Source organism: Myotis daubentonii, chromosome 16, assembly GCF_963259705.1.
Source record: "Myotis daubentonii chromosome 16, mMyoDau2.1, whole genome shotgun sequence".
In the NCBI taxonomy this organism is placed as follows: Eukaryota; Metazoa; Chordata; class Mammalia; order Chiroptera; family Vespertilionidae; genus Myotis; species Myotis daubentonii.
Window position 1 is genome coordinate 13,569,614 of NC_081855.1, and position 15,088 is coordinate 13,584,701.

Consider the following 15,088-nt stretch of genomic DNA (forward strand, 5'->3'; position numbering starts at 1 on the left):
CCAAATGAATAAACAAACTGTGGTATACCCACGCAATGGAAAACTAATACTACTCCACAATCAAAAGGAACAAACTATTTATACATGCCACAACATGAATTGCAAAATAATTATACTGAGTAAAAGAAAATCTCTTTTAAAAAGAGTACATACTGTTTGATTCCATTTACACAAAATTCTAGAAAATGCAAATTTATCTATAGTGGCAGAAAGCAGACCTACGGTTGCTGAGGATGCTGACAGCAGAAAGGAAGTGTGTATTACCTGTGGGACACAAGGAAACTTGTGAGTGATGAAGTTCATTATCTTGAGTATGGTCATAACTGTACAGGTGCATACATTTGTCCAAACATATCAAATTGTATACTTTAAATATGTGTGGTTTATCATGTGTCAACATTAGCTCCATAAGCTGTATTTATAACTTGCAAGGGGGGAAGGAAAGAGAAAGAAGAACATGAGAAGAAGGAGTAGAAAGAGAAGGTGACTAAATTCAGCTAATATCACTTTTATATAATCTGATGAATTTCTACAATCAGAACTTACTCAGAACAGTATTTCCTACACTAGAATTTCTCCAACCTCAACCTAAGGATTTCCTTGCTATTAAATTCTGACAATTTATATATTAAAAGCCTTTAAGTAAATTATAGGCTAAAAGTTACTTTAATTTTTCAATACTACCAAGCTCTTCTTTTCCCAGTCTACAAAGTCTGAAAACGAATTTAGAAACCTGTGCAATTGGATGTCTTAATAACTTACTTAATCGAATCCAAGTTGAACTTGGGGCTTTTTATTTGAGTTTAGGTCCATCCTAGAAAGAAGTATACATGGTTGGAAACAATGGCAACATATAAGTTACCAACTTCAGTAATAAGTATTATTTATTCACTGCTCTAAATAAAGCTATAGAACTTACAAAGGCTCAAAATTACACAATAGCAAGATTAATCTCTACATAGTAGCTACAAGAAAAATACCTTTTCTCAAGCCCCTTGATGGATGGTGACTGAACCAGACCAAAACCTGATGTCTTATGGACACTAAATTATGTGAAACATTCTGGAGGGTTTCTCACAGTGACAGAATTAAAAGCACGTGTCTCTCACACAGTGATATAAGGCAAAAAGTCCTGACCGAACAAACACTTCCATTCTTTCCTGTCATAAACCCAGAATTTTGGGTCTATTACTAAAACTGAAGGTCATGTAGCCAAAAGAGATCTTTATTTTTAAGTAATCAATCTTAAAAGAAAAGTGTTTCTCTAAACCCTTATTAAATCTGTTTAACATTTTTACCCTTTGTAACTTGAGAAAACAAACTTTGACTACTCACTTTTTTGTTGTTAATCCTTACAAGAGGATATTTTTCCATTTATTTATTTATTGTTTGTTTGTTTGTTTGTTTCGAGAGAGTGGAAGGGAAGGGGAGAGACAGAGAGAGAGAAACACTGGTGTGAGAGAGACACCTGATGGCTGCCTCCCGCACAGGCCCAATCAGGGCCTGAGCCTGCAACTGAGGTATGTGCCCTTGACCCTTCAGTCTGCAGGCCGATGCTCTATCCACTGAGTCAAACCAGATAGGCTGACTTTGCACTCTTTAAATGAACTTTCTGCTTCTAAAACTTCATTTTTCATTATTGAGAAAGTACTTATTATTTCTCCTATTCTAAGATTTGGGGGAGAAGTTCAAGTTCACTCTCGGCATTTTATGACTATATACAGCTTAACTGTATAGTTCTTAAGATGTCATCTTATCACAGTCAAAAGTTGTAATGTTTAAAAAGGCTATATTTTAAATTAAGCTAAAAGTTCATCCCTAGACCACCTGTGGTATATAATGAATGAACAGTGAGAACTTTGTCTCTGAATTCCCAACTGTGACACTTAGTGGCTGTGTGACTTTTTTCAAATTAGTACTCAAATCTCAGTTTCCTCTCTGGAAAATGGGCATAATACCACCAAACAGCCTGAGACCGTTGTGATGATAATATATGTGAAAACGATAGAGCATTCAATAGATGCTAGTGCTTATAACTGCTTATCTCAACTCCCTTCGACCTTCCTGAGATGTAAAACTGAATTTTACTCAGCTATTTGTGAGAAACCATAAGGATACCATTCAGATCCTATTCTTTTTGTTTATAAAAAGCTTTTTGTTTTATTATCAGTAAGTTCTCAATTGTAGTTATCACTTACCCTGCCTTCTTTTCATGAAATCAGACTTCCACGCTACTTAGCCTGGGGCTAGATATTTAAATGTTGCTTAAATGAAGGACTAAATAAATGAACAGGAGCACTAAATTGGCATGTTCAAGCACTAGGGAGGTGAATTCCAGTAAAAGTAGAGCCAGTGGGAGGCTTTAGTGAACACAGCACTGGAAAAGCTGACTACGGAATCCAGTTAGGAGAGAAGATCTAGTCCAATCCTAAATAACAACTCTTTTGCGTAAGATTGAAAAAGGATTTAGTGATTATGAAGAATAAAGTTATGGTTTGGTAAAAGAAGGGGAGAGGAGATACCAAGATTCCTGTGCAACCTAAATAAGTTCCAGACTCATGACCTTACTAACAGAATAACTTGATGTAATACTTAGGCCCAGGATACAGTTATGTACCTGAATGCATGACTATATACAGATACAATGTCATACTGATGTGAAATAGTGAAGTAAGCTAAGAAATTCAATGTATTGGGTAAAAAAATATATGAATATTCAACTCATTAAAAAGTACAAGGACAGAAGGAAGAAGAAACTACAAGTATAGAATTAACAGTGATTAATTAGTAACTGAACAAAGAAATAGGCTTTATCATGAAGTAGTATTCTTCCAGTTACTAGAGTTACCTATTAAGAACACACACACACACACACAAATAAATAAATTTTAGGGTTGGGTGGAGAATTAATTGATTAACCTCTAAGGTCTTCTCCAATCACAAGATTTCATACTTCTAGTCAGTATACATTTAGTTCTGTCTTATAACACAGTTTATTTTAAGTTTCAATAACTACAATAAAAACCCCAAGGCTTTGTGATACAGTTTCAGCATATCTGAACATTTTCAAAATGAGAATGGTATTTCTAATGAGCATTTAAAATGCTTAAGAGTTCAAAGTTGAAGGTATCACACTACTTTATATGAAATTATACAAGGCTATTGTAATCAAAACAACATGATACTAGAATAGAAAAAGACACATAAGTCAATGGAACAGAATAGAGAGTCCAGACATAAAACCATGTCTATATGGTCAATTAATATTTGACAAAGGAGGCAAGAACATACAATGAGTAAAGACAGTCTAGTCAATAAATGATATTGGAAAAACTGAACAGGTGCATGCGAAAAAATAAAACTACTAGGTGTACCGGTTAATAATGCGGATTTTTTTTCAATAGATGGGAGTTACACATATGTTGATATATATGTGATTTGATATGTACGCTATTTTGTTGTATTGACAACGACCTTCAAAACTTCATATGTCAAATTTGCTGAAGGTGTTAACATCATAGATATTTTTACACTTAAAAATGTCAAATTTCATGCCAAAAAAAGAGCATTTGCAGGACGTTATATTTCATTACTTTATTTTGAAGAAAACTGCTTCTGAATACTTCGGGAAGCTTATGGTGAACATGCTCCATATCTCAAGATATTTGCGAACACTGGTTTAAAAGCTTTAGAAGGCTGATTTTGATGTGAAAGACAAAGAACGTCCAGGTCAACCGAAAAAGTTTAAAGACCAACAATTACAAGCATTATTGGATGAAGATGCATGTCAAACTCAAAAACAACTTGCAGAAAGATTAAAACATTGCTCAGCAAACAATTTCCAATCATTTACAAGCAATGGGAAAGATTTTAAAGGGAGGAAAATGGGTGCCACATCAACTGAACGAAAGACAAATGGAAAACCGGAAAGTCATCAGTAAAATGTTGCTTCAACAGCACGAAAGAAAGTCTTTTTTGCATTGAATTGTGACTGGTGATGAAAAGTGGATTTATTTTGAGAATCCCAAATGCACAAAATCATGGGTTGATCCAGGTCAACCGTCAACAGTGATTGCAACACCAAATAGCTTCGGAAAGAAGACAATGCTCTGTGTTTGGTGGGATGAGGAAGGTGTGCTATATTATGAGCTTCTAAAACCAAGTGAAACCGTTAATCCTGAACACTACTGACAACAAATAATCAATTTGAAACATGCTTTGATTGTGAAACAACCAGAATGTGCCAGAAGACACAGCCAAGTAATTTTGCTTCATGATGACGCACCATCACACACTTCAAAACCAGTTAAAGGCACGTTAAAAGATCTTGCCTGGGAAGTATTAACCCACCCACTATATTCACCAGACCTTGCTCCTTCAGATTACCACTTGTTCTGATTGATGGCGCACGCACTTTCTGAGCAGCACTTCAAAACATATGAAGAAGTGGAAAATTGGGTCTCTGAATGGTTTGCCTCAAAACAAGAAAAGTTCTATTGAGACGGTATCCATACATTACCTGAAAGATGGGGAAATGTGTAGCTAGGGATGGACATTACTTAGAATAAAGCACTTTTGATGTTTCTCTTGAAATTATCATGTTTTCTTTGATTACAAAATCCGCATTATTAACCGGTACACCTGGTATATCTCTTTCTTACACCATATATAAACTCAAAGTGGATTAAAGACTTAAATGTAAGACTCAAAACCATAAAACTCCTAGAAGAAAACAAAGTCAGTAAAGTCTCTGATATCTGTCTTAGCAGGTTTCTTTTTGAAGCATTTTGTTGGGCAATGGAAAAGAAAGAAAGAAGGAAAACAAAGAAAAGAAAGAAAGGTACATCAAGCCCTGGTCAGGTAGCTCAGTTGGTAAGAGCATCGTCCCAATGCGCCAAGGTTGTGGTTAGATCCCCTTAAAGAAGAGAAAGTATTTATAAATGAAGCAAGGAAATAGGGGATTCACAAATGACAGCGATTTTTTTTAAAGTGTAAGATTCACACCTTAACAAAAGGAAAAATAAGTGGTAGAAATTTATGTATAGATCAGTGATGGTGAACCTATGACACTTGTGTCAGGTGACACGGGAACTCATTTTTTTGGTTGATTTTTCTTTGTTAAATGGCATTTAAATATATAAAATAAATATCAAAAATATAAATCTTTGTTTTACTATGGTTGCAAATATCAAAAAATTTCTATATGTGACACGGCACCAGAGTTAAGTTAGGGTTTTCAAAATGCTGACTCGCCGAGCTCAAAAGGTTCGCCATCACTGGTATAGATTATCAAGGCTATATACTAAACTACTGAGAAATTAACTTATTACTAATGTATGGCATTTAACTGTACATTAAGATTGAAGCCTGCCACCCCTTTATTTATCCCAATTAGATATTCATTCGCCAGCTAAAAACCCAGATAATTCATTCCTACCTCTCTGAAGAGTGCACCATAAAACTGAACAATGTATGGGCAATCACTACTCCGCATTACTACATCCAAATCCATAAGAAGTTGCTTTTGTTCTTTTTCATCCACTGTTGACCGAATTCTCTGTAAAAGAATGACAGAAGATGTCATAATAACATAAAACAACTACAGAAGCTTGAGAAAACCACTACCACAGAAAGATCAAAAATTTCTAAGCAAACTTTGCAAATACTAACCCAACATGAAAGTGATTATCTTTGTTATACTTTACAAGAACAATTTTTACCACAGAAAAACAAAATAGGACATAGGAATTTTTATTTTTACTAAAATAGTACTCGATAACTCTTTAAAGGACCCAGGCTCTCTAAACACAAGCATTCAATGACGATGTTGAAAATTATGCAACAAAGTTCTTGGGTAATGAAAATTAACCATGTGCAAAAGAAAATCATAAGGAACTATACTTTAAATCATAATGGAATATACTTTAAACAGTTTCCATGTGAATAATTAGAGATAGCTTCATAGATGCTTTAATGACCATTTCAGAATTGTATGAAATCAAGGCATTCAATGCAAGAACAACCCTCTTCCCTCCTGGGTTCCATAGCATCCTCATTCATTAGAGATAGAACACAGTTCAGAACAGGTAAGAGCGAGAACTACTGTAGGGGCAGCACACAGCCTACTATCCATGTCTCCAAAATCCTGACCTGGAATTCTCCCCATTCACTACTTCCTGAATGGTAAACTCAAAAACTTCTACCTGACTTTCCAAACCGTGAGTCAGAATGCGGGACAACATAAACATGTTGAAAAATAACCTAAAACTGAGGAAATAGAGGGCTCTTTGTCTTTTCCTAAGCTGACGAGGCCCTGCTCTGTACACTGCAGACCTAGGGTATATTCCTAACCCATCTACAGAACAACTTCTGTGCACAATCCTAAAATACTGCCACAAAAAATTAGTATCCCCTGTTCTACCCATAAACAGTATAGGGCATGGAGATGGCCAAAGGGAGAGTTCTCACTGCACTAGAGATAGAAGTTCAGAAATTATAAAACATTAATAACGAAGTTATGGTTTAACAGTAAGGCATACAAACAACTTTTGTTCTCATAAAAATATTCAAAATGTCACACCGCGCCACTGTGTATAATGCATAGCACATACTTACAAGGCAAATTAGTATCAAAAAATACATAAGGTGGCATTTTGTCTTCCAAAGACTTCAAGGTATCTGTCCTCAATGTTCTTGACAGGATGAAGGCGTCAATAAGTTCTTGAGCCCATTTTACAGAAGAGAAACCAGAGGCACAGAGAGAATACAAGAGGTGTATTCCATGGGACATGACAGTAAACAGGTACATAAGGACTAGAATAGAAGTAGGTTCTCTCATTTTCATTTTTCCACACTAAGTAGGAATTCCATGCATTTCAAATACAAACAAATTTAATTTTGCTATTTAAAATGTAAAGCCTCCTAGCTATAGCACTTCACACCAAATAAAATTTACTAACTGGCATCCATCCATATATACTGATTTATTTAAAACTTTGACATGAAATTTCGCTGCATAAACAAAAAAACATAATAAAAAATATAAACAAAATAAGAGTAGTACTTTCAAAATTAAAATATTTCCCTTCTCTCTCTCTCTCTTTCTCTCTCTCTCTCCTATCTTTTCATAGTTCTGGAATAAACAATCTTGCTTGTAAATCAACATCAGCATGTGCACTCAAAAATGATACTATTAAAAAGTCAAAATAGCCTACTAGTGCAATGTGCATTTGTTCAAAATTTGACATTGATAATTCTTATAAACATTTCAACTACATGTATTCCTGCTTTAAATATATAACTTTAAAAGTACAGCTGTAAAAATACTAAGTTGGGAAGACAATTATTTTTTTAATCTAAATTTAAAAGACAGAGACCTGATAATTAGAAACAAACAGGGAAGAAAAAGCAAATGACCCTCTATTAAAGAATTCTCACTATTAAAAGTTTTAAAAACATATTTTTTTGCTATTTTATTTGTATGTTTATATTGGCAAGTGTAAATATACTAGCACACACACTTATGAGATACCCTCTTTGCTAGTTTATTTTTTGTTTCCCTAAACTGGTTATATGGTTTTCTATATTTAACATTTGTACAAATGCTTATATTTCAACTACTAGAAAGCATATTACAGTCAAAAGCTTAATAGTTATTATCAATACCTGAATACTGGGAACTATTCCTTTTTTTAAAATATATTTGTATCAATTTCAGAGAGGAAGGGAAAGGGAGAGATAGAAACATCAATGATGAGAGAGAATCATTCATTGGCTGTCTCCTGCACGCTCCACCCTGGGGATCGAGACTGCAACATGGGCATGTCCTCTGACCGGGAATCAAACCATGACCTCCTGGTTTATAGCTCGACGCTAAACCACTGAGCCAGGCCAGCTGGGCTACTGGGAACTATTTCTAAAAATACTGCTGTAGCTACAGAAAGAATACCTGTTACTATGTGAATTGGAGGTGGAACTGAAGTGCCAGCATCTGATTAATATCTATACTCAATCCCTGTCAGGATTATTATTAACCAGAATGTAGAGATAATTCCTGGTGCAGCTCTAACCTTTGAGATCATCAGCATAGCAGGAAAATCTATTCATCTTTAATATATTATTTAATACCACTACTAGTACACACAGGACATGGGGCCGCTGGAGGGCCTAGCATGAAACTGATTTTGCTCCCGGATGCTTGTCAACAGACTAAGACCTCCTCATGCTGCTGCTATTACATCTGAATCATCTGGGATTAAGCAAGTATAGCTGACTCTAAATTATACTGAAGTTTTAGGGTTGTATTGCAACATTTCTTATATGTGAGCACTTAATAAAATAATTTAAAAGGCTTAAAGTACTCCAAAGGAGATTAACTACACATACACCTACAATAACTTCATATTGAAATTAAGTCAATATTTTAATAAATGATTAAAGTCAGAGAGAACTTTTTTTCAGGGCAAAATTTACACTAGATTTTGTTTTTAATTCTAAAACTTTATTTTTTTCCTTTGTAGTGATTTTACTGGGTTATCACTGGTCAACAAAATTATACAGATTTCAGTGTGTACAGTTCTATGACCCATCATTGTACACTGTGGTGGAGACTGCTTAATGATAATTATTCAAATGAGAGAATACTTAGTAACAAAAGTCACTACCAGGAAAGTTCTTCTAATGGAACATCAAAACAATGTGTATGAAAAAGATTTGAAATAAGGCCCAAGTTCTCTAATGTTAAGGAAGCATAACCACCTAAAATGGAACACATCAATAAGAAAACCTCTTCCTTCTAGAAAGCTGTCCTTAACTGAGGGCACTGGAAAATGAAAGTGCAAAGGTGAAGCCAATTATACTACTGGAAAGTCTCTTGTAATTATAATGTTGAGAAGTCAAATGTATTGATAAATGCCTTGAATCACAGGAAATTTTTTTATTTATATAATAAATTTACAAGTTCAATAAGGCTGATATTTATTTGTGTTCAACAAACTATTTTCTCATAAAGGGTAAGGATGAAAATCTCATCCAAGAACACAAATATTTTTAAAAATCATCTCAAAGAAAGTTTCATTTTCATCCGTTAGAATTCATTAAAATCACTTGTTTCTGTACTATAAGGATACTGAACTCTTTTATTTAGCACTATTTTATTAACCTAGCTTAAGTAATTATGTGCATGCTCTCATAAATTAAACTATCTCTTTTGAAAATCAATCCATATTGCTTTTTTGACAATACAGTATTTTCAAAGTATTATAAGTTTTATTTTATTTGGAAGAAAATGTAGAGAAAATATTTAAAATCAAAACAAGACTTACTACCCTACATATATAAGTGGTTTTCCACAGTGAAGAAATTTATATGCTTAAAGCTAAAAACATTTTTCTAATTATTGTCCAAATCTGTATTCAAGGTGGTCTTACACTTCCTAAAAAGCTTCAAAACAGGTAAATGCCAATAAAAACAGCATGTAGCTACAGACCAGCAATGCCAAAATGACTTCAATGAAATTTCACTTAGAGATACAAGGAAAAGGATCAACTGAATTCCCAGTTCTCTGGTTTTATGGCTGTGAGGGTTATACGTGGTTCCAAAGAGCATCCCGTATATAAACAGAAAGCACCGGGCAAGAGCTTGTCCTGAAATGACCCATCTGTGTCTGTCTGTGTCCTGCTGTGCGAACTCCTGCCTCTCACCAACCTAGAGCTTTTCTTCCCACCAACTCAAGCTCTAAGGAAAGGTCAGGCAGGTGGGAAACAGTGTGTTCATGGAGAGGCCCGCTGAGTCACCTGATCCCATTCCTGCTTCGAGAAGGAGAAAATCAGGTCGTCACAGACTTGAAAGACTCAGAGTGAGAAGGACTGATGACAAGTCATGTATGTTCTTGATTAAAAACAGTAATTCCAATCATCCAAGAGATGCAAATCAAAACGACAATGTGGTACCACCTCACACCTGTCAGAATGGCTATCATCAACAAACGACAAGTGCCGGCGAGGATGCGGAGAAAAAGGAACCCTCCTGCACTGCTGGTGGGAATGCAGACTGGTGTAGCCACTATGGAAGACAGTATGGAGTTTCCTCAAAAAGTTAAAAATGGAACTCCTATTTGACCCAGTGATCCCACTTCTAGGAATATATCCCAAGAAACTAGAAACACCCATCAGAAAGGATATATACATCCTTATGTTCATAGCAGCACAATTTACCATAGCTAAGATTTGGAAACAGCCTAAGTGCCCATCAGCAGATGAGTGGATTAAAAAATCATGGTACATCTACACTATGCTGCTGTAAAAAAGAAGGAACTTTTACCATTTGCAACAGCATGGATGGAACTGGAGAGCATTATGCTAAGTGAAATAAGCCAGTTGGAGATAGACAAATATCACATGATCTCACTCATATATGGGATATAATAATCAACATAAACTGATGAACAAAAATGGATCCAGAGACAAGGTGACACTGAGCAGACCGTCCAACCTCGAGGAGAAGGCGGAGAAGGGGAGGTTAGAGATCAACCAAAGGACTTGTATGCATGTATATTAGCATGACCAATGGACACAGACACTGCGGTGGTGGGGGCTTGCCCTCGGGGGTGGGAGGGGTGGGCATGGCAGGAGGGGAGGTAAATTGGGGAAATAAGGAGACGTAATACTTTAAAGCAGTGGTTCTCAACCTTCCTAATGCCGCGACCCTTTAATACAGTTCCTCATGTTGTGGTGATCCCAACCATAAAATCATTTTCGTTGCTACTTCATAACTGTAATTTTGCTGCTGTTATGAATCGTCATGTAAATATCTGATATGCAGGATGTATTTTCATTGTTACAAATTGAACACAATTAAAGCATAGTGATTAATCACAAAAACAATATGTAATTATATATGTGTTTTCTGATGGTCTTAGGCAACCCCTGTGAAAGGGTCGTTCGACCCCCAAAGGGGTTGCAACCCACAGGTTGAGAACCGCTGCTTTAAACAATGAAAGTTGTTGGGTTTTGTTTAAAAAACAAAACAAAATAGTAATTCCAGCCCTAGCCTGTTTGGCTCAGTGAATAGAGAGTCAACCTGCAGACTAACGGGTCCCAGGTTCGATTCTGGTCAAGGGCACATACCCAGGTTGCAGGCTTAATCCCCAGTGGGGAGCGTGCAGGAGGCAGCCAATCAATAATTCTCTTTCATCATTGATGTTTCTATCTCTCTCTCCCTCCCTCTTCCTTCCTCTCTGAAATTAATAAAAATATATTTTTTTAAAAAACAGTAATTCCAGAGTGTATAACAGATGTTAATTCCTAGGACCTGAGCATTCCAGGTAAAAAAAAGATACAAGTCACCTGCAAACGTATCAAGAATCAAGAACTGAGGAGTTCTGAGAAAGACAGACTTGAACACAGCATTTTGTAAGTATAATCAAATATACTTACAAAATGTCTATCATTTCCAACAGATACTCTTTTTTGTTTGTTTGTTTCTGTTTTGAAATGGAGTGAATATATGGGGAGTGAAATACAAGGAAAGAGGAAATGGGAAAACTAACGTGGAAGGGTATAACCACTAATCCTGGAGACAAATTCTCACATGAAAAATCCTTCTCTTCTTTGTAGGGCTCAAGCAAGATAGGTGACTCTTATCCCTGCTGCACGTTTATCTTTAGCTGCTTAGAGTAAGTGAGGAATAAGGTGCAAGTGTGCAAAAGTGACCGAGGGCCAAATTCCCGATCAGAAATTAAGGCATGGACACGATGAAACCCCGCAGAGGGAAGAATTCAGCAAACATGGAGAAACTCAATGTATGCCTTTAAACATTATTCTAAGTACTGATTAAAACAATTTGACATGGGGTAAGGTAAAGCAAGCGATCAGTATTTTGGCCATTAGTAATGCAAGGTGTTATTTTCCTTTTGTTAATCCTCACCCAAGGATCCTTTTCCATTGATTTTTGGAGAGTAGAAGGGAGGGGAAGAGACAGAGAGAAATAGCCACATGACAGAGATACATCTTCCACACGTGCCCAACCAGGGCTGGGAATCTGGCCTGCAACCGAGGTATGTGCCCTTGACCAGAACCGAACCCTGGACCCTTCAGTCCACAGGCCGTTGCTCTATCCACTGAGCAAAACCAGCTAGGACCAAAGTGTTATTTTCAATTTACCACCAACCTAAATCAGACACCAAAAGGTATTTTCTTTCCAGCAAAGCTGTGTGGGATCTGCTATCACTTGCAGGTAGCTAAAACTCATCTCTCAGTGGCTGTGGCTCCTTCCTTTACATATGTACCTCTCACCACCTAAGGTTCCAAAGGTAGTTGTATTCCATATTCCAAGTAACGTCCAAACATCTTGTCAATGGGTATGATGTCAGAGCAACCACTCACAGGACAGAATGAATCAGAAGCTCCCTGTGTTGAGTTTGTGCCAAGGGGGCACTGATAAATATCATCCATGTGGAAGTCTTAGAATAAGGACATGAGTGACCATATAACATTAGAGCTGAGGTGGAACTCCTCACCACAGAAAATAAAAGTGAGATAGTGAAGCTGCAACAGTCTTTGCTTTAAAATCAAAAGATGAAAAGAACAGAAAGTACCATATGTTAACTGATACAGTTAGAATAATGGTATTTTGAAAATGTGTCCTCTTTCTGGGATCTACAAACACTAGTTCTTTCCTGCCATAAACGCACCCTTGGCGATTAGGCATTCCTTGTTAAAGAACCCTCCTAAGGTTAGTGTCTGTGAATAAAGTGAAGGGGAGTCCATCGCCAGTCAGTGGCTGACTTCAGATCAACTTCGATCAGTGATGTAGGGGGTAAAAGAGCAAGGATTACACCCAGATCCCTAAGTGTCCCCTTGGATCCTAACAAACATTCTGATCCTTACAACGAGGCTGCTTTCCCCACAGAAATGCCCGGAATTCCATTTCCAAAGTTGGGAAACCCCAGAAACCACCACAGCACATCACTTTGCGATCACCTTCTTCTGGGCTACAGAAAGTCCTAGGCATCCTCACTTTCCCTATTTCCATACTAAGATTCTATACCCCACAAGTTCAGCAAGGCTCTTATCCCTGCTGCTCAGGTTCATTCTCCGCTGCTGAAGAGTCTTCTAAATAGACCACAAACAAAAATGCCCATGACAGCTCACATGCCATCACTAATAAGGTCCAACCAGAGCCAACATCAGCCAAAACAAACAAATGAACAAAAAAGTATTTGGGCCCTAACCGGTTTGACTCAGTGGATAGAGCATCAGCCTGTGGACTCAAGGGTCCCGGGTTCAATTCCGGTCAAGAGCATGTACCTTGGCTGTGGGCACATCCCCAGTGGGGAGTGTGCAGGAGGCAGCTGGTCAATGTTTCTCTCTCATCAATGTTTCTAACTCTCTATCCCTCTCCCTTTCTCTCTGTAAAAAATCAATAAAATATATTTTTTTTAAAAAAAAAAAGTATTTGGAATGCTGATCATAGGTGCAAAAATGGTTTTCATGTTAAAGAGTGTCTGTTAAATCAATTGTATGAATTTATGACAATACATGCTTTCACTAAGGCATAAAGGATACTAAATCTTAACTGCAAAACCATCCAAGTCTTTAGAATCAATTTACTGAACTCTCAATGGTATCTTAGTCTAAATAATTAACTAATTAATTATGTAATAATGGTACCTCCCATTCTTCTGACGATACTGAGGCCTAATTAACTGCTTTTGGGGAAAAAATATTTTTATTGAGCTTTTTTTAAGACAAAGAGGAAGGGAGAGGGACAGAGAGAGAAACATCAATATGAGAGTAAAAGATCGATTAGCTGCCTCCTGCATACACCCTACCAGGGATTGAGCTTGCCACTGGGCATGTATGCTGACCAGGAATAGAACTGGCAACCCTTCGGTGCACGGGACAACACCCAACCGAGCCACACTGGTCAGGGCCCAATTAATTGCTTTTATATATCTTCTGCTATGTATCATCGGAGAACTTTGGAGAGCAGTTCCAAACACATATGCAATATTACATTATGGGAAAGTTTCCCTGAGGACAAAGTTAATGGGACAGGATTGATATATGTTGATAAGGGTGGTATCATCCTCTTCCTCTTTCCTATTACATCACTCATATGTAAAGGACACAATGTTAATCTTAACATTAAAATTAAGGGCTTACATACAGATCATAAATTATAGGTCATTACTTCAGTACCAACAACAAAAAAAGTGAGATAAGAGTAAAAATGTGATGTATAACCAATTTTAGAGGCACGGCCATAAGACAACAAAGAATGACAGAAAAATGTGCAAGATTATCAAATATTGGTTAGAGGACCCTCATTTAGAATGAAGTGTGATAAGACATGTTTTTCTCCAAGTAACTATATAAGCTGGGGTTTATGGTACTATGTCACAATTCAGTCAAATCAACCAGTGATAGTAGAGTTTCAGAAACTAGATATCCAGAATGTTCAGAAACACAGCATGGTGAACTAAAGTTCCCCTAGAGCCCCCATTTCCAAACTGTCCTAGTTGGACCCCAAAGGTTTTCTCAGAGGTCATGCCAAAAAGGACTTTCAGTAGGGGTAGGCAGATTTCCCGCCTCTTGCCCCCTTACATCAACCAGAATCGTACTAATTTTGTCTATTTAATTTATTTGGGTGAATATATAATTCTGAAACCACACTCTAAAAACCACTAAGAGCAATAGCAAAAAAACACATGTATACCAGGAGTTCCAATCCCAAATACACAAGGGACCTGAGTTCAAAACCAAGGCTGACCAGAGGGTAGCCCAGTGCTGGCGGTGATCCACTTACACTTTTCATTTGCAACACCACAACTTTAAGCAACATTAGGAAGCATAAAATAATATGGCTCAATCAATCATGTATTTCTAAATTAAGCCACATGATCTAGCCAATCAAATGAGAGCCTAAGACACTGGAGTCAGTCTGAATTCAAAACAAGATGGCCATGACTTGTGTATCCCACAAGTGATCTGGATAATCAAACACTAGCACTGTGGCCTTCGAAACTCAACCAAATTTCCTAACAAAGCACTCCATACTATCAGAAAAAAGCTTTTCCAATATCATT

General features: G+C 36.8%; 1 protein-coding gene across 9 annotated transcripts in view; it reads right to left on the bottom strand.

Annotated features, from left to right (window-relative positions):
• The window catches only part of MAP2K4 (mitogen-activated protein kinase kinase 4), a 114,214-nt gene that overhangs the window by 36,471 nt on the left and 62,655 nt on the right, over nt 1–15,088 (bottom strand). For 4 of the 9 annotated variants that reach the window (XM_059668595.1, XM_059668587.1, XM_059668586.1 and 1 more), the window contains 2 exons: nt 5,438–5,557; nt 223–264 (listed from right to left, as the gene is read on the bottom strand). The exons of 1 other annotated variant lie outside the window; for it this stretch is intronic. In XM_059668595.1, coding sequence (XP_059524578.1) covers nt 223–264; nt 5,438–5,557 — 162 coding nt within the window. The remainder of the gene's footprint in view (nt 1–222; nt 265–5,437; nt 5,558–15,088) is intronic. 4 more of the 9 variants (XM_059668594.1, XM_059668591.1, XM_059668589.1 and 1 more) reach the window with 1 other exon arrangement.